The sequence below is a fragment of the Geotrypetes seraphini genome, chromosome 7 (assembly GCF_902459505.1).
Source record: "Geotrypetes seraphini chromosome 7, aGeoSer1.1, whole genome shotgun sequence".
Lineage (NCBI taxonomy): Eukaryota > Metazoa > Chordata > Amphibia > Gymnophiona > Dermophiidae > Geotrypetes > Geotrypetes seraphini.
This window is the reverse complement of record NC_047090.1, coordinates 157,702,121-157,722,918: the sequence shown is the minus strand read 5'-3', so window position 1 is coordinate 157,722,918 and position 20,798 is coordinate 157,702,121. Positions and strand designations below refer to the sequence as shown.

Genomic DNA, 20,798 nt, shown 5'->3' with positions numbered 1-20,798 from the left:
ATGGAACATTTTATGAATGCATGGTCATTAAGTGCACTAATTGCAGAAGTAGAATATCAAAATAGCACCTCAATACTCCATAGCAGTTTTTGTACTTTTTCCAACTTTGATTGAGGGCTATAGGTCTTCTTACACTTTCCTACCTAAAAAAAATAGCTTATTTCTAATTTATTTAGAGAAAGATAGATTGAACTAACCAGAATCAATTGGATTTCAAGATTTATGGTTATAGAGTGGCTTCACAAATAAATTAGCTTTGTCTATTTCGTAGAAATCTATAAAAATCAGACATAATTCTTTCAGGTTGTGTGTGGGCACTGAAGGATTAACCATTATACCTGTGCACTCTATAATAAAGATCACTATACCAATAGGATCTTTCATTAGAACATTAGCTTCTTGTTTCACTGTGATTCTTTTCCAGCTGTTTCTTTAGACCAGTCATAAGCATTCATCAGAAATCAGTAGCTATTCTTTGTCCTTTCTTCCTTTCACACCTTCCAGATTTATCACATAATAGCAAAGATACTGAGGAAGATGAGGAGCAAAAATGACCTCCATAATACGCAAAACATTTCTATATTGTGGTGATGGAACAGCTGGATGTTGTTCTGGTTCTGCTTCAGCATAGTGTGTTCGAGTCACCATCAGTCTCATCAGCAGCTGATTGGACCAGGTTATTCCCAAGGCTGGTGCTACCTTCTTATCTAATAAGCTAATTAAAAAAACACATTTACATTGACTTAGAATTTGTTTAAAGGATTTTTATCAGATTTTCTAGAACAAATTATAACAAATTTGGAGAAACAAAACATCCTGAAAGGTGTCTGAACTAGTCTTTAGGTTCATTTAAGCTGGGGAGCTAGATGTCCTCTTCTCCATATACAGGAAGGTCATCATAAGATGACTAATATAAAATCAACAGTAAATTAGGTCTTTATTTAGGTAAAAGATTTATTCATGGAAGTATTTCTAGAAGGATTTACAGAGGAATGTGACATATTACCCAAACTCAAACTATCCATATAATCAAATTTATTTATTTTTAACATTTCTATTCTATTTATAACCTAAGCGGATTACAATTTACACAAATTACATTATCTTAAAGCACTTTTGGAAACTTCCCTCTCTGTCCCAAATGGGCTCACATTCTAAGCTAAAGTGCCTAGGGAAATAGAGAAAATGAAAAAATAAAATATTTATGTAGGAACATATCCAGCAAAAATAAAGAATAACGTTTCTAAATTGAAGTAATAAAATGAGAGATCTGACTAGCTTGGTATGAAGGAAGATGATCAAGAAAACAGTGAAACAGTACTGGGATGGAGAAGATGAACATATGTTCCAAGCAAAGCTAGTGTAGCCCTTTCAGGCCCTTGCCTTATTATATTGTTGTGAATTCTGTTACATCTGCTGGTGACAGTATTTTGGCTATATTTTTGTCTGCTGCACTGATAACAAGAATGCAGGCTTCATAAGCTCAGTAATGATAATCATGTATATATCATAGTAATTCTTATTTGTGGACTATTCCTTTTCTCAGTTGGCATATCCAAAATTTTCACCTCTTCAATATCCTTATAAATAAAACTCTTGAAAACTCCATGCAATATGGACATCATCATGGCTGATGGCAGCATAGAGAGTTAGCTCCAAGGACACCTGGTGGAATATTTGCTTAATTGATGTTTTTAAGCGCTCCCTTTCAAGTAAAATAACATCTAACTGCATTGTGATACTGCAAAGAGTGGAGGGATGACGCCGCAGAAGAAACAGACTGATATTAAGGCTTTTCATCTCCACTTCCAAATGGGACCACAAGGCCTGATTCTAAGTTGGCGCCCGAGTGTTCTGGAACCGCAACCACAGAGCTGCTGCCCGAAGCATCGATCCCGCAGCTGGTTTCAGGAATTAAAGGAAGAACTTACCTCGGTCTGGGCTGATATTCACGGGGCCTTGGCAGACCTGAAGCGTGACGTTGGGAAAATAGTAACAGATTGGGTGAGACGGAGATGGTACTGGACTCTCATAGTGCTGGCTTCAAGTGCATATTTCAGTTCTGGAAGAGCATACTGAAGCAACTACATTGAAACTGGACTACCTGGAGAACTGGTTCAGGCACTGTAACTTGCAGTTCCGAGGAGTACCGGACACAGTGGCAGACTCTCGATACATGGAGGTGATTGAGCACCTCTGTGTAACAGCGCTCGAGGTGACAGGCTCTCTGGTGGAAGTGGCCAAGCCTATGCTGGATTGAGTGCATAGAATTGCTGGGAAGCAGGATGACAACAGGCCTTGGGACATTGTGGCCTGCTTTCACCGTTATACTGATAAGGAGCATGTGTGCCTCAGAATGGAACTTCGATTAAGTGGGAAAAAGCAGATATTGAAATCTACCCTGATGATGCACAAGGGCCTGGTTTGCCATCGATCTTACAGAGATTGGACACAGATACTTCGGGACAAAAAAATTCATTATAAGTGGCTGTACCCCATCAGATTGGCTTTTGCACTGGCATGCAAGAGACTTTCACAGCTACTTCAGCAGCAGATGTCAACGCCTACATGCCAAGTGGTAATGTGAGAGAAGTATGGTTGTTGGTTGAGTGGAGAATTAGGGTGAGTGAATGGGCGGTATGAGTCATGCATGTGTGCTTGGGGTGTGTTGGGTGGATATTCAGGCTTCCCAGGTCTGAAGGGTTATGGCTAAGTATACTTTATCATCCTATAAAGTACGAGGACTGAACACCCCACAAAAAAGGAGCCTGTTATTTAAAGAATTGGGCTGCTTGAAATTGGCAGTGGGTTTTATCCAGGAAACCCATTTTCAGTCTCATTTTGAGGCATTATTATCACACAAGTATTAGCCTCATATTTTTCTATCCTCTAATAAGATGCATAAGAAGACCTATGGGGTAGGAATTCTCATTCATAAGGATATCAGAATGAAGGATGGTACATTCTGGTAAAAGCAGAGCTTGATGGGCAACTTTACAGTCTACTGAATATCTACGCCCCCAACTCTGGTCAAGGAGCTCTCTACAATTCCTTAGAGCATCTTGTGTTGGATCATGGGGAGGGAACTTTGCTGATAGGGGGAGATTTTAATTTAACATGCCATCCCTTGGAGGATAATTTTAACTCTGCAATTCATTATGCTAGAAGTGATCAGTGAGCTTTCCGCAGCTTTCTCCGTCATCATGAATTGGAGGATGTGTGGCGTTTCCACCACCCTGGTGAGAGGGATTATACATGTTACTCCGCTTTGCATAACTCCTAGACTATAATCTATATGTGGCTGACTTGTTGAGTTACACTCTCTCGAGTTAGTGGATCTACCATCGAACCACAGGTCTAGTCAGATCATGCTCCGCTCACGATGGTGATATGTACCTCTGGGGCCCCTGAGTGGAGATGTATGTGGCAGATTAATGATTTCCTTTTACTAGACCCTCAAACTCTGTCCATGTTGGAAGCAGATGTTAAAATAATTTTTTGCACTGAATGATGGGACGATAAGCCCAGTCACCTTGTGGGAAAGTTTTAAAGCAACTATGCGGGGTTGTTGTATATCAAGGGGTTCCTATCTTAATAAATGTCAGATTGTCCATAAGGTGGAGTTGTTTGCTCACCTAGGGTGTCTAGAACAAGTCCATAAACGGAATCCCACCCTGGGGAGGGGGGCGTCAAGCAATGGCTCTTGATTTGGAAGAAACTTGCAGGCTCTTGATTTGGAAGAGATGGCTTGGGCCTTACAGAGACGAAGACAAAAGTTCTTCAAGTGGGGAGGTAGAGTGGGTCACTTGCTGGCTTTGCAATTACGCCAAGCTCGGGCACAAAATTTGATCTTGCAAATTAAAGATGTCAATGGACAACTGCAGATGTGCGAGGCTGACATACATCAAGTTTTTCTAGCCTACCATCAGGATGTATACACCGGAAGCTACTGCTTCAGATGCGGAGATAGATTCTTTTCTAGCAGATATTGAGCTGCCGCAGCCGGCAAAAATTGATGTGGACTGGCTCTCTTCTCCGATCCAACCCGAGGAAGTTTTGGAGGTTATTAAACATTTATCAGCTAGTAAAACCTCAGGATTGGATGAATACTCCTTTGTTTTATACAAAAATGGAAGCCCATATAATTAATCTCTTAATATGTCTCTTTAATTCCTTTTTGGAGGAAGAGCATTTACCATCATCTTTCTGCCAGGTGGCCATTACACTCCTCCTCAAGCCAGGAAGGGAACCAACTATTTGCGGTTCTTACCACCTGATATCTCTGATGGGTATCGATTATAAATTGTTTATTCGTATTTTGGCAGTCCTGTTTGCAGCGTTTCCTTCTTGGTCTGATACATGGAGATCAATCAGGCTTTATTTCGGGTAGGTATCCTGGTGACAGTATTCGTAGGTTTCTCAATTTAATATGGGCTGCTCAATGTTCATCTTCTCCAGCGGTTTTACTATCTGTTGACGCTGAGAAGGCCTTCGACCGAGTCCTTTGGCCTTTCATGCAGGCGGTTTTACGTCGGTTTTTAATGCTATTTTAGCTTGTCTACAGTGTTCTTTGCTCACACGTTTAAAGATCATAGACTGTTTTCAGTCCAATTCTTTATATGTGCGTTTGCAAACCATTTGATCCCTGAGGAAGGCATATTCGCCAAAACACGGACCGTGTAGGGTCCATTTGGATTTTTATTATTGTACGCTTTATCATTGGATTTTTATGGTTTTATATAACAGCATACAATAAATCAATTCCAGAACATCTGTATCCACAGTTTTTTTGTTTTATCGGTGGATTATTGGTCTTCTTTCTTTGTTGTGCTGTTCTTGCTTTACAAAATAAAATATATGAAACAAAGAACCCCTCCCCCCAAAAAAAACCCTCCACGCAATACTCGTGATAGACGTTATCACAATACTTCAGTATTTCTCAAAATTTTTTAGCTCTGGCACACTAAAAATGGAGCAAATGTTTTTCATGGTAAAACCAGCAAAAAAGTAAATTTGAGATTTATTTAAAATTCTTTAAGCTATGTATGGGTAATTATAGCAACGGTGAAACTAAAGTAGATAGACTAGAATTGCTAATCAATGCGATGGATGTGCTTGTTTTTGAGTGCAAATTAACATAAAATGTGGCTCAACAGACGACAAGCAAACACACATTTCATCATCCACCATTTGAAGTTGTTCTCTTTTTTTTCGATTTAATTTCTATCAGAGCTGAAAATCCAAGTTTGCAAGGATAAAAAGATCCAAGCGGTAATAAAGCCTTAATTGCTTTGTTGCTCAAATTAGAATAACTACTGCAAAAAATGATGCTTGTCTGGGCGGTTGCATCCTTAAGCACACAGACCCTCATAACATTGATAGACTTGCGTATGTGACATACATGCCATTTATTCTAGTGTATACTTATGAAGGGAATATGGAGTTGTGGTTTAATATCAGTGTCTGTATCAGATTCTGGAGGCCCATTGACAGGCTGTGGCTAAAGAAGTAGGAGCAATGCTTGATCTTAGTGTCCTAGAAGAATCTACCAGCCAGATAAGAGTGTTTGCTTCTGCACTGACTTTCAAAAGGTTAGTGCATTTTCTAAATGTGAAGCATATCCAGTGCGAAGAATGTATGAACTGATTGAAAGGTTGAGAAGAGACCACTTTTTTTCAACATTGGACCTGACAAATGAGAATTGACAGCCCCTTATGCAAACTGCCAAGGAAAATGCCATCTTCTCTACACCTTAGGGTTGTTCCAGTTTACAATACTGCCCAGATGGACTTCATAGGACTCCTACTACATTCCAGCACCTACTGAGATCCCATGGAGGTTATGCAGCCACATATCTGGGTGGCACTATCTTCTACAGTAGAACCTGGAAGATCCATTTGATTCAGGTAAAAGCAGTCTGATCCAGTCTAAGAGCAGCTAGTTTGACAGGCAAACCGAAAAAAATGTTTCCAGGGAAGACAGGAAGTCCAGCACCTGGGGTATTCCACTGGAAAAGGACAAGCAAGGCCTCAGATCCAGAAAGTGGAGGTGATAACCCCAGCATTTGTGCCTCAGTCCTAGAAACAAATTCAGCATCTGGGTTAGTCGGCTATTCTAGCAGTTCATTCTTGTTTTGCTGAGAAGGTGGATCTATTGATGTGCCTTCTATAGCAGGTGGCCCCTGATAAAAGGTTTTCTGAGCTGGCTGCCTTCCAAGACTTCCAGTGTGTCTGCTGCTCTGAGCCAGTACCTTCAATTGACCATTGTAAGGCATACCAATGCATCTGATGTGGGCCTCGCACAGACATGGCCCAAGAAGTTGATAGGGAACATCACCCCATGTTTTTTATCAGTCAAAAATCTCTTCCTTATGAGAAGAACTATGCTCTAATTAAGAAGGAGGATCTAGCCAAACAGTGGGCACTAGACACATTCTAATACTATTTGCTGGGGTGTGTCTTTACTCTGATAACAGACCATGAGCCTCTCAAGTGGTTGGCCCACCATAAGGAATCCAATGGCCAAATCATGCAATGGCTCCCGAGACTATAGCCTTTCCAATTGATGTATGACTCTGGACTGGCTGGGTGCATCAGAATGCTAGACTTTCCCAGGAAGTGGGCCCTGTTAATTCAGGTGTTCGGCAGAACATGATTGAGCTGAAGGGGAGATATATAATGGAGTGTATAGGAAGTGGTCAGTTCCCCTTAAAAACACTCCACCATAGAGCTACATTAAAAAGTCAGTATAAAGGCTGCACTCAGAAGATTCATCAACAGACTACTTCCAAGCTGCCTCCAAAGACACAGAATTGAACCAACTGGTTAAAGCATCAGCCTCCTACATGAACTTTAGAAAGTACCTAAAAACACACCTATTTTCAAAATTTAGTAGAACTCTCGAAAGCTACATCAACTGCTAACCGCTCTTGACAAATATGACATAGGTCATTGACACTGGTCAGCTCTAACTTATTTGTAAATTTCAACTCCCAACCTCTATAAATATTACTGTTTACCGCTTTTATGTCAAATTATGTGGCAGTTCTATGACATTGATCATTTCCACCTCTTTACAAATCTATACCGCGAGCCACCTTTGTAATTCCACTGCTAATATCCTTGCCAAGTTATATTGTAGCTCACAGTTTTACCTCTTTTATAAACCGCATTAGAACCGAAAGGCGATATATAATACAAAATTATGTTATAGGGAATGATTTAGGTTACCAGATAAAACTCCTGAGTATAGTCAAGTCAGAGAGGCTCAACAGTCCTACAGCTTATGCCTCCACTACATATATGTAAACTTTCAAAAACCTAAGGCAAAGCATCATCTTGGAACTTCATAAGAGTTTCATTTTGAGGCTTGGCTGGAGGAAAGCCAGAATTTGTGGAACACTGTAGCTAGTTTGTGCATACTGTGACTTTGGGGTTTGTCAGGCTACTACAGGCCCATTCGACAAGTTCCTGCTGAACCAGAACGTATGCAGGCAAGGCTAGACTCAGTTAGGGCACTGGTCTTCGACTTAAGGGACGCAGCGGGAGCAGACTGCTTGGCACGATGGACCACTGGTCTGACCCAGTAGCGGCAATTCTTATGTTCTTATTAATACAAAAGCCGTAAATACAATTCAACCAGCTGCAATTAATGTGGATATTAATGAGCATATCAATGTGTACTGTGAGGCCTGTGTTCCTACACATACAGTACATCAATATACTTGATCATTGGCTATTAATACATGTATTAAGCACTGCATTAATTCACAATAACAGATATGTTGGTATACCAGCCCTTAAATCTTTCAATTTTTAATGGGCTTGTGAATGTCTTTAGATTTACAAAAAAAGAACTTACCCAAAATTGCTTTGTTTAGCATCAATATCGCCCACTGCATCAGTTACCTAGAAGATTAGACAATACAAAGCTGAACTGGATAAAGGTACAGTACATACATATCCAGAAAAGACAGGTTTAGAAATCCTGGACATATTTGGGAGTCTGTGAAAGCTTTTCATTGCTATATGGAAGTTTGGAGTTTATTTCTAGCATCTCTCCATTCTGAGATGCTGAATATTTTATTAACAAAAAGAAATCAATTTTACTTTCCACTCTACTGAGACTAGATTTTACTTTCCACTCTACTAATATGTTCCAACTAGCTCCACTATTATTTCTTATGCTCTATTCAGTCAGGTTTTTGCTAATTGAAGAACATGCGTCAAGAAAAAAAAAATAGCTGCTCTGGTTCTCACTCCATTAAGTGGCTAGATAGGAATATATAAGATGTGTCACACCAGGCCCACTGAGCACAGCATCTTGTGGCTAATACAGATCATAAGTATCTGGCAGTACCTAAAAAGATGGAGAGTACCTGCCCACCATTCAATGTACACTTCTTAGGTTCCCTTGGGGTAATTAAGAAAAACAGGAAGGAAAAGATTAGGTTTTTACCTTGCTAATCTTTTTTGCAAACATGAATGGTAGTCTTGACCAGTGGGTTAAACCCTCATTAGCCGTGGGGGTTGCAGAGAGCCCACTGTTTTATTTTCATGCTCCACCTCCCATCACTCTGGGATGAGCTCTACCCCCTCAGTCAAGTACCAAAGCTTCTAGTGAGCTTTAGAGTGCAAACATAAGAAGGAAAGGGATAGGGATTGGGACTTGTATACCGGCTTTTTGTACTTTTATAAACACACTCAAAGTGGTTTACATACAGATACTTCAAACATTTTCTCTATCTGTCCCGGTGGACTCAAAATCTATCTAATGTACCTGGGGCAGTGGAGGTCACAAGGAGCAGAACAGGGTTTGAACCCACAACCTCAGGGTTCTGAGGATGTAGATCTAACCACTACACCACAGGTGTGGAAAAACTCCCTGAAACCACATAAGTCTGTTCTGCTCTAAATACGATTAAACGACTCTTTTAAACCACTACTAAATGAAGCAAACAAGGTGGAAATAAAGAGAGCCACCTACCTGTATGCCATCTGCACCAAAAGTTCTGTTGCTCAATTTTTAAAATGAGACTCTTATGAGTGAATTCCTCTTCATTCCTGATTCTACCAGCCAGGAGACAGAAACAAGATATCCGACTAAGCAGGCATGTCTGAAACAGAAAGCAGGCTAGTATACATCTGAGAGGGTGGGTATCAAGTCTATCATTCCTGTTTACAAGAAAGAAGATAAGAACCTAATTTTTCATTCTTGTGCAACAGGACTGGTAGTCTTGACCAACAGGACGTATCAGAGAGGTCCCAAGTTCCTAGGGTGGGTCAGATGAGCCTGCTGCCAGTACTGAGGAGCCAAAAGTGGTGTCCAGCCCGGCTGCTACATCCACCCTGTAACACTTAGTGAATGTGTGGAGATTGGACCAAGTGGCCACCCTGCAAATCTCTGCAGGTGACACTGCTCTAGACTCTGCCCAAGATGTTGCAGCACTTTTAGGTGGAGTGTGCCTTCACTGTTGTTGGAGACTGATCTCCGCTTCCAATATAGGTGGAAGATATGACCATCATGACCCACCTGAATATGATCACTTTAAATGCCAGTCTCTCCCAATGTGCTACATTTGTAAGCATGAAGAAATGATCAGACAGCTGGAACTCGGTCACCTCCAAGTAACTGAAACCAGGCTGCCTTTTCCAGCTTCTCTGCTGGAGAAATAATAAAAAGGTCTGGGAGGAGTCGGTAGAATTCTAGCTTGTACCCCCCCCCCCAGTCTCCACTAATCAGAAGAGATCTGTATCCAAATCTGCCAGTACTCTGCCAGCCTGCCCACCACCCTCGGGGGAACTGCCACTGCCCTAGTGTCATTGCTGCTTCTTGGAAGCCGCAGAGGAACGGGATTCAGACACTTGGGGATGCCTGGTGCTCTTGAACCCTTTGTCTCTGACCCTGGAATGTCGTCTGACTGGACAGCACTCCTGAATACTTGCAAAACCATTAGGAGCAAAGAAAATATCCTTTACTGGACTCCTCACATTCCGGATCTGCTATCTGGTAAGGATTTGAGCTTATGATCCACTACACAAGCTATGAGATTGTCCAGGCCCTTGTCAAAGAGCTACTGGCCTTGAAAGGGGAGTTTGCTCAGGGTCACCTTGGAGGCCGATTTTCCCATCCACTGTCTAATCCAGAGAATTCTGCGGGTGGAGATGGTGTAAGCAGACACGTTGCTCAGGACCCTAAAAAGGTCATAAAGAGCATCTGCAACTTAATCAACCCCCTCCAAGAGAAAATGGGGGGTTAGTGTTGCTGCCTGGCTTAGTTGAAAATTGTATGCCCAGACAATATAAGATACTACCGTTACCACTTTCAATCCCAGCACAGCAGCGTCAAATTGTTTCTTGATGACAAAGTCTATCTTGCAGTCTTGTGTGTTCTTGAGGACATCTCCCCCTTCACTAGTGAGTGAAATTCACTTTGTAACCTGCACCACTTTAGGCATAGCAAACCACTGCTGGAACTCAGCATTCATTGGGCAGAGCTTAGCTATGGACTTAGCTACCCCTAAGGATCCCTCAGGAACATCCCAGTGATCTGTTAACATATTGGTGATCTCTGGATGCGAGGGAAAACAGGTATTCTGCACCTAGTGCTGCTCATGAACGAGTACTGAGTGGTGGAGACTTAAGGCAGTTTCAATTTTAATTCCTGGAGGGTCTCCGCAATTAAATATTGTAGGCCAGAGGGTTTGAACTAGAGAATGACATGGTGGATGCTACCCGCGGGTAAACCGCCAAAACGGTGGAGGGGGAAAGATGCTCACCGTAGGTACGGGGACAAGGCCATCCACCACCCCATGGAGCGGTGAATGGCCTTGTCCCCTTAGTTAAGGGAGGGAACACACACGCAGCCCCCTCCCTATCTCCTTCCTACCTACCCACCCACCCGAATTTATCTCCCTCCTTCCTTCCCGCTCCCTTACCTTCGTGGCGTGTTTTAAGGTTGCAGACTTGTTGAAAGCCACCAGAGCATACATGCAGTCACAGGCGTGTGTGGGCAGAAGCTTCTCCTCTGATGCAACTTCCGATTGCGTCAGAGGAGAAGCTTCCACCCACACACGCACGCGACTGTACGAACACTCCTGTGTGAAACCTTAAAATGCGCCGAGAAGGTAAGGGGGAGGGAGGGAGATGCACGGACCGTGCGAGGGGTGCCAAAGGGCATGAGGTGGCGAGAAGAGTGGATGCTGCGGGGAAGGGAACAGGGCGGTGAAGGGGACAGCAGGGACGGTGGTCCGGTGACGGGGTAGTGAAGGGGACTTCTTATGTTCTTAAGATGTACTAAGCCAAATCGACAAGTTAAAAAGTGATAAATCGCCAGGGCCGGATAGTATACATCGACCTGCTGTTATGATCTGTAACTTCAAGTTTCAAGTTTATTAGGTTTTAATATACCGACCATCAAATAAATATCTGGCCGGTTTACATTACAATAAAAAATATAGATAAGAAAGAGGAGTTAATTTAATCAATATTTAGAAGTACATATAGTGTATATTAAAACATAGACAAGACAAACTTGATTGTGAGGGAAGAGGTTTATGGGAGGGTAAAGTTACATTGTTTAGAGAAAAGGGAGAAAGAGGGAATGGGAAAAAAAACATTTGGGTGGGGAAAAAGTCTTTTAAAAATAATTTTTGAAGGTTAAATGATTGAAAATAACAGAAAAAGTAGATACTAAACTGAAATGAATGCATCGCGGAATAGAAAAGTCTTTAGGCCTATCTTAAATTTATCTAGTTGTTGCTCGTCGCGAAGAGGTTGTGGTAACGAGTTCCATAGCATTGGAGCAGTGACAAGAGAAATTTATTTTCCGTGTGTAGTAAAAATGTTTAATAGAGGGGATCAGAAGGAGATTTTGATTAGTAGATCTCAGAGTACGAGATGAACATTGGGGAATGAGGAGTTTATGTAGAAATGAAGGCAGATGAGAGGATTTTATTTTAAAGGTCAAGAGGATAATTTTATATGTGATTCGGTGGGCCACAGGAAGCCAGTGGGCATCTTTCAGAACTGGAGTGACGTGATCATATTTACCCAGTTTATAAATGAGTTTTATAGCTGTATTTTGAATCAATTGGAGACGTCGGATTTCTTTTTGAGGAAGACCGTTAAGAAGGGAATTACAACTTGTCGCTAAAATCTTTTGTAGTACCCGATTTTTAAAAAGGGCTCCAAGGGAGATCCAGGAAATTACAGACTGGTAAGCCTCACTTCAGTGCTGGGCAAAATGGTAGAAACAATTATAAAAAATAAAATTGTGGAACACTTAGACAAACATGATTTAATGAGATGGAGTCAGCAAGGATTCAGCTGAGAGATCTTGCCTCACAAATTTGCTCGACTTCTTTGAAGGTGTGAATAAACATGTGGATAAAGGTGAGCCGATTGATATAGTGTATCTAGATTTTCAGAAAGCTTTTGATAAAGTTCCTCACGAGAGGCTCCTGAGAAAATTAAACTGTCATGGTAAAGTTCAGTTGTGGATTAGGAATTGGTTATCGGATAGAAAAAAAGAGGGTAGGGTTAAATGGTCATTTTTCTCAATAGAGGAGAGTAAACAGTGAGTGCCGCAGGGGTCTGTACTAGGACTGGTGCTATTTAACTTATTTATAAATGATCTGGAAATTGGAACGACGAGTGAGGTGATTATATTTGCAGATGACACTAAACTGTTCAAAGTTGTTAAAACGTATGTGGACTGTGAAAAATTGCAAGCGGACTTTAGGAAATTGGAAGACTGGGCATCCAAATGGCAGATGAAATTTAATGTGGACAAATGCAAAGTGATGCACATTGGGAAGAATAACCTGAATCACAGTTACCGGATGCTAGGGTCCATCTTGGGGGTTAGCGCCCAAGAAAAGGATCTGGGTATCATTGTAGACAATATGATGAAACCTTCTGGCCAATGTGCGGTGGCGGCCAAAAAAAGCAAATGGGATGCTAGGAATTATTAAAAAAAGGGATGATTAACAAGACTAAGAATGCTATAATGCCCCTGTATTGCTCCATGGTGCGACCTCATCTCAATATATAGTAACGCTAAATAAGGTTCAAAGAAGAGCAACCAAGATGATAAAGGGGATGGAACTCCTCTCGTATGAGGAAAGATAAAAATGGTTAGGTCTCTTCAGCTTGGAAAAGAGACAGCTGAGGGGAGCTATGATTGAAGTCTACAAAATCCTGAGTGGAGTAGAATGTTTACAAGTGGATCGATTTTTCAATCTGTCAAAAATTGCAAAGACTAGGAGACACTCAATGAAGTTATAGGGAAATACTTTTAAAACCAATAGGAGGAAATATTTTTTCACTCAGAGAATAGTTAAGCTCTGGAATGCATTGTAAGAGCAGATAGCATAGCTGGTTTTAAGAAAGGTTTGGACAAGATCCTGGAGGAAAAGTCCATGGTCTGTTATTGAAAAAGACATGGGGGAAGCCACTGTTTGCTCTGGATCAGTAGCATGGAATGTTGCTACTCCTTGGGTTTTGTTCAGGTACTAGTGACCTGGATTGGTCACCGTGAGAATGGGATACTGGGCTTGATGGACCATTGGTCTGACCCAGTAATAATAATAATAACTTTATTCTTGCATACCGCCAACACCAGCAGTTCTAGGTGGTTCACTTAAATAAAACTGGACAATCAGAGAAAAATACAACATTGTGAAAAAAATACAATTGAATAGGAAATATAGAATAATACTGAATTAACACCAATCAAATCAAGCTAAAAATTTATCAAACAAATAGATCTTAACTAATTTCCTGAAAGATCAATAAGGTAAGGCTTGAGAAATAATTTCACCTAACCCAGTTTGCAATTTGCCTGCCTGAAACGCAAGTGTTCTTTCCAAGAATGTCTTGTATCGACAAGCTTTTGGATTTGGGTAGGCAAATAGGTGAAGACTTTGAGTAGCCTTGGTAGACCTATACAGCTCAAAATGAGAGGAAAGGTATCGTATTTTTCGCTTCATAAGACACACTTTATCCATCCCCAAAAAGGGGGTGGAAATAAGGGTGCGTCTTATGGAGCAAACACCCAACCACAAACCCCCCCCCCCTGCCATTACCTTATTTAGCTCCTCTGGCAGTCCTGCCCTTCTGTTCAGCTCACTTCCAAAGCTGCAGGAGCGGCACAGCGGCACAAAAGGTAGGCATGAGCTTTTTGCGCACCTGCCTTGTCCCACACCACTGCGTGAATGGCCCCACCCTCGGCATTGGTGCTCCCTCGGAGGAAAGACGGCAGCAACAAATACAAGTTGCCTGATAGCATGCTGAACAGGTTTGTGTCTTCAGGGGCGAGATCACAGAAGGACCAATGGGGCAGCGCTATTTTGTTGACAAGCGGAATGAGCAAGAAGGGAGAGGTGGGCCTATAATAGAATTGTCAGTCAGAATTCCACAGCCAATAGTGGTGAAGGTTGTGTTGGGACGGAACAGCTGCAAGCCAATGGGTGCGCGTGCTGGAAACTGTGGTGGGTCATCACAGATAACTGCTGCTGTTTGGGACAGTGTTGTGTTACTGGACAGCCCGGGGGAGAAAGGGGGGTACTCGGCAACAGTAAGCTTTAGGGGAGAGGTTGCCACCAGCACGGAGGCCTGGAACAGGTAGGGAAATGTGTATGTGATGGTGAAACAGGAGTAAGAGGATCAGGGAGAGAAACAGGAGCAAAGGAGGGCAGGGAAACAGGAGCAGTTCCCTCAGGGCAGGAAAAGACATAGAACTAATGGCATAGCCATGGGTTGGCCCAGGCCCACCCTGCAGCAGCAGAACATCTCTGATCTAGCTGGACGGGATCTCCAGGCCCTGCTAGCTAAAAACTCAAACACCTCTTCCTCCTGCATATTTTTTTAAAGTTCAGATCTTCAAACAGCATGATTGATATACTGTGCCCTGTCCCTGCACGCCCTGTGCCCTGTCCCTGCCTACCACTAGACCACCAGAGGGTGGGATAGGCCAGGGTACAGAGCCTGGCAGGGAGTGTGGGGCAGAGCCTGGCTGAGAGAATTTTCTCCTCTAAATCTAGGATGCGTCTTATGGTCAGGTGCGTTTTATGGAGCGAAAAATATGGTAAATTGGAGCCAATCTGAATGACACTTTAAAGCAGATACAAGCAAATTTAAACAGAACTCTTGCCTCAACTGGTAGCCAATGTAGTTGCTGATAGAAAGGGCTAACATGGTCATGCTTTTTCAGACCAAAAATTAATCGTACAGCCATATTTTGAACTAACTACAGCCTTCTTAATATTTTCTTGTAGGATCCCAGATAAATAGCACATTCGGTTCCCTCAGATTTTTACTCCCCAAGTACATCACACTTAATTAGGAGTGCTGGAAAGATAATGTAAACTATGAAGCTATAGAAATACCAATAAAGAATTGTACTTCAAGAGATAAAGAATTCCTCCTGAAGTGCTCTCCCACAATGGGGTGTGAGGGGGTGAGTGTGTGAGAGTGAAGGAGTGAATGAGTGTGTGTGTTTAGGTAAATTGTAGACAAAATTCTTGTCTCTGTGCAGACAAAATTCTTGTGCTTATGACTAACCAAGGAAAATAAAGAACTCACTTTGTTTAAGGATTGTGCCTTCAATCTATGTGTAAACAACTGCTCCCTATTTACCTGTCCCATGCCACTCATAATTTTATGGACCTCTCATTTGTTTTGTAAACTCTGCACTGTTTAAAACTATTGTACTGATTTTGTTTTAGTTTGGTAAACCACTTTAAAACTTTTGTATTAGGCGGTATATTATTTAAATCACTGAAAAGCCCTAACCTTTGTAGGAGAACTATGTCATTCTTTATTTTTAGATACATGTTTTCAATCTGTCTAGAAAAAAAAAGACCCATAATTAAATGGCAGGATAGAAAATAATTCCATGGAGGAAAGGCGGTATATCAAATAAAAATAACCAAAAATTAATTATACCTGATTAATGCACAATACTGGAGTCTGAAATCTGCTACTTAAATTCTGAAGTTTTGCACCAAATGTTTGCATATATTTAGCTCTGACAGCTGAATCTTTGGCTGCAAATTCACCTCGGAACAATGCAGCAATAGAATCAATGATGATCAGTCGCACTGAGCCTCGCAAAAGCAGGATGGGAACCCGTTTGGTGATGCAGTCATTTAGAGTGTCCTGCAAGAAAGTATGACAATATGTACCAGCTCAAAAAATAGGATGCTTGCAAAGGCAGATTATGATAGCACATAACACACCTCTAAAATGATGAAACAGTGGTTAAATCTGAAGTAGAGAATGACACAGGAACAAATTATTTCCCGTCCCTCAGGAACTCATTTTACCATCCCAGCCCCATTCCTGCAAGTTCTGTCCTTATCTGCACAAGCCTCAAACACTTTAAAATCATGTGTTCGAGGTTTGTGCAGTTAAGGCTGAGCTTACAGGAACGGGGCAGGGATAGAGACATCAACAAAACTTGTAGGGACAAGATGGGAAAATTGAATTCCTGCAGAGACGGGGAAAAATTTGTCCCCGTGTCATTCTCTAATCTGAAGTTGAAACTATAACCAGCTAAGAATTGCTAATGTATTAAAAAAATAACTTGATATCTTTTTCTTCTTACCTTTCTCTTGTAGGTTTGACGTAATGATTATAATCCTTTCTTCCCCACAAGCCACTGATGAAATGAGAACATGCTTAACTAATCATCAACCATTCTACAAATTAAGGAGGTTGTTTTAAAAAGACTAGGTGCCATTTACAAAAGTGGATCGAGATATATAAAATTACATAAAGTGCTGAAAAATCAGCACCAATAAAATTGCCCGCTATTCTATAAACAGCTCTCAGACTTTAGCGTTGTTATAGAATAGCGTTTGGCACTAGGATATCTAATTTACACATGGACCTCCTTTACTCTATAAAACTGTGCATAAATTCCAGGAATGCCCTTGAGCCACTCATGCCTCTTTTTAGATCTGCACATTAAATTTACACATGGATCCCGGTGCCTAAAAATGTGTGTATAAATTTTAATTAATGCCCAATTATTGGCACTAATTGACTTGTTATTCCATTAAACTTCTTCTATATGTGTATACAGAATACAGAGTTAGGATGCATATCTGGATGTGGTTTGAATGCACCTTAGAAGTATATGAAGGATATAGGATGAAGGTGAAAGATGATAAAGACTCAGATGAAACCTAAGGAAAAACTTCTTCATGGAAAGGGTGGAACAGCATCTGGGTGGAGGTGGTGAACATGAAGACTGTACCTGAATTAAAGCAAAGCTTGGGACAAGAACATAGGATTTCTAAGAAAGAGGAACGGATAGTACTCGGAGATGGCACTGAAGGGCAGACAAGATAGAAAAAATGAAGACAGCTAAAGGCAATATGGCTTCTGTTTCTATGCCAATTCCCTGCTTTACAACAGAAATACCGGTAGTTCCAAAAATTTTAACATTGGCATTAACACCTGCTCTGAGAGTTTGGAGGAGCAATTGATAGGAGAATTATGTCTAACATCTGTGGATAATAAAAACTCTTGAAAAAGTAAACTATTTGAGCTGTAAAGACCTCTGCTGTTTAATAGGCTCCACTTGGACATGCAGTTTTGCAAAATCCACCTCTAACATGTCTAAGTAGCAGCAGAGTGGAGGAGTAGGTGTAACCTAATGCTTAGTGCAGCAACCTGGGGAACTGGGTTCAATTCCCACTGCAGCTCCTTGTGACTCTGGGCAAATCACTTAACCCTCCATTGCCCTAGGTACAAAATAAGTACCTGTATAAAATATAGAAACCACTTTGACTGTTTCCACAGAAAGGTGATATAGCATGGCATATGTTTAGGTAGCAAAATCCACAACTTACCTCTGTTAAGTGTAGCTACTTTCACAAACAAAGTTCCAGTGATGTCACTTTTTCCTGGATGAGAGACCAAATTCAATTCCTGTAACAACTCAGAAATTAGGTCTGGCAGGGCAGTGAACTTAAACAAGCGCAAGACAGTAGAATCATCTACAGCAGGGGTGCCCAATATGTCAATCGCTCAGGCAACCCGAGTCGATCGCGAAGCCATGAGGTTTCCTTTCTGTGCTGTCCGGCTTTCTCTCTGGCCTCCCGCGCATCCCTTTACCTAATTTTAGCAGGGAGCAGCCTGCAGAGAGGATCGCCAGTACTATAGTGATCCTTGCAGGTTGCCATAGGCCTCAGGAACTGTCTTCCCTCTGCCGCGATCCTGCCTTCGACGTCAGAGGAGGGGCGGGACTGCGGCAGAGGGACAACAGCTCCTGAGGCCTATGGCAACCTGCAAGGATCACTAAAGTACTGGCGATCCTCTCTGCAGGCTGCTCCCTGCTAAAATTAGGTAAAGAGATGTACGGGAGGTCAGGGAGGAACACGCAGTCCTTCCATGGGGGGGGGGAGTCCTTTGGGGGCAGAAAGGCCTTTGGGGGGAGGAGGGCCCTGGTGTAGAAGGGAGGGAGGGAAGTGGGGTTCAAAGAGATGTACATATGCCGGACTTTGGGGGGAATAATAGGTCTAAAAACAGAGGAGTGGGAGAAATGGTGGACAATGGGATTTAGGAAGGGAAGGAACAGAAATGGGATAGACATGTGGGATCTATTCACAGAGAAAGGTAGGGGAGGGTCATTGGGGTGGGCAGACTAGATGGGCCGTGGCCGTGGCCCTTATCTGCTGTCTATTTCTATGTTTCTATGTAAAGGGAGAGAAGTTGGACACAAGGGATGGTGTGGAGGGGGGGATAGAGATACTGGATAGGAAGGTAGTTGGGAAAAGAAAAGGAGAAATGGTGGACCCTGGGGTGGTGGGGATGGAGGGAGAGATGCTGGATGAAAGGGTAGTTGAGAAAAGATGAACATAAGAATTGCCGCTGTTGGGTCAGACCAGTGGTCCATCGTGCCCAGCAGTCCGCTCACCCAGCGGCCCTTGGTCAAAGACCAGCGCCCTAACTGAAACTAGCCCTACCTGCGTAAGTTCTGGTTCAGCAGGAACTTGTCTAACTTTGTCTTAAATCCCTGGAGGATGTTTTCTCCTATGACAGACTCCGGAAGAGCGTTCCAGTTTTCTACCACTCTCTGAGTGAAGAAGAACTTTCTTACATTCGTACGGAATCTATTCCCTTTCAATTTTAGAGAGTGCCCTCTCGTTCTCCCTACCTTGGAGAGGGTGAACAACCTGTCCTTATCTACTAAGTCTATTCCCTTCAGTATCTTGAATGTTTCGATCATGTCCCCTCTCAATCTCCTCTGTTCGAGGGAGAAAAGGCCTAGTTTCTCTAATCTTTCACTATACGGCAACTCCTCCAGCCCCTTAACCATCTTAGTTGCCCTTCTCGGGACTCTTTCAAGTAGCATCATGTCCTTCTTCATGTACGGCGACCAGTGCTGGATGCAGTACTCCAGGTGAGGGCGCACCATGGCCTGGTACAGCAGCATGATAACCTTCTCCGATCTGTTTGTGATCCCCTTCTTTATCATTCCTAGCATTCTGTTCGCCCTTTTTGCCGACGCCGCACATTGCGTGGACAGCTTCATTGACTTGTCGATCATAACTCCCAAGTCTCTTTCTTGGGAGGTCTCTCCAAGTACCGCCCTGAACATCCTGTATTTGTGCATGAGATTTTTGTTACCTATATGCATCACTTTACACTTATCCACGTTAAACCTCATCTGCCATGTTGATGCCCATTCCTCAAGCCTGATTATGTCACATTGCAGATCTTCGCAATCCCCCATGTGTCTTCACTACTCTGAATAACTTTGTATCGTCCGCAAATTTAATCACCTCACTCGTCATACCAATGTCTAGATCATTTATAAAGATGTTGAAAAGCACGGGTCCAAGCACCAAGCCCTGCAGCACCCCACTGGTAACGCTCTTCCAGTCCAAGTATTGTCCATTTACCCCCACTTTCTGTTTCCTATGATCCAGCCAGTTTTTAATCCACGTGAGTATTTCACCCTCGATTCCATGGCTCGCAATTTTCCGAAGTAGTCGATCTGTGGATGGAGACGAAAAAAAGGAAAGATGCCAGACTTCCAGAGGAGGGAAGGGAAACGGAGGACAGAGATAGAAGATGGATGGTTAACATGGAGAAAGCAGAAAGAAGGAGACCCTGGCAAGCAAGTTATCAGAAGACAACCAGAGCCTGGGACCAACAAGATTTGAATAATGACCAGACAACAAAGGTAGGAAAAATGATTTTATTTTCAATTTAGTGATCAAAATGTGGCCGTTTTGAGAATTTATATCTGCTGTCTATATTTTGTACTATGGCCTCCTTTTACTAAACCGCAATAGCGGTTTTTAGTGCAGAGAGTGGCAGCTCCCTGCGCTAAAAACCGCTATTGCGGTTTAGTAAAAAGGGAGGGGGTATATTTGTCTATTTTGTATAGTTGTTACTGAAGTAACACTGCATAAAGTCATCTGCCTTGATCGCTTTGAAAACCCTCCCAAAATATAAATGATAATTAACATTTTCTCTGCATACAGTGTGCTTTGTGTTTTTTAAAATTTTATTGTTGGTAGATCATTTTAACTTGGTCATTTTAAAAGTAGCTCGCAAGCCCAAAAAGTGTGGGCACCCGTGATCTACAGGATCTAAGACAGCAGAGGGATCCGCAGATCCAGCACACAAACCCTGATCTCCCGTTCTGAAAAGCGCTGTACCTGCAAACAATGGATAAGTAAGAGAAACATCTGGGTCCCCCAAATCAGGATCAGGATGCACAAAGTCCACAGCAGGCTGAGGTGAAGACGTGCCCAAAAGCACCACACCACTAAGAGA

General features: G+C 42.2%; 1 protein-coding gene across 4 annotated transcripts in view; it reads right to left on the bottom strand.

The window, feature by feature from the left end:
• Positions 1 to 202: 202 nt before the first annotated feature.
• Positions 203 to 20,798, bottom strand: part of XRCC3 (X-ray repair cross complementing 3) — a 65,831-nt gene continuing 45,235 nt past the window's right edge. For 3 of the 4 annotated variants that reach the window (XM_033952243.1, XM_033952242.1, XM_033952244.1), the window contains 3 exons: positions 15,948 to 16,160; positions 7,861 to 7,907; positions 203 to 715 (listed from right to left, as the gene is read on the bottom strand). In XM_033952243.1, the coding sequence (XP_033808134.1) occupies positions 469 to 715; positions 7,861 to 7,907; positions 15,948 to 16,160 (507 nt within the window). In that variant the 3' untranslated portion in view covers positions 203 to 468. The remainder of the gene's footprint in view (positions 716 to 7,860; positions 7,908 to 15,947; positions 16,161 to 20,798) is intronic. The other variant, XM_033952245.1, reaches the window with a different exon arrangement.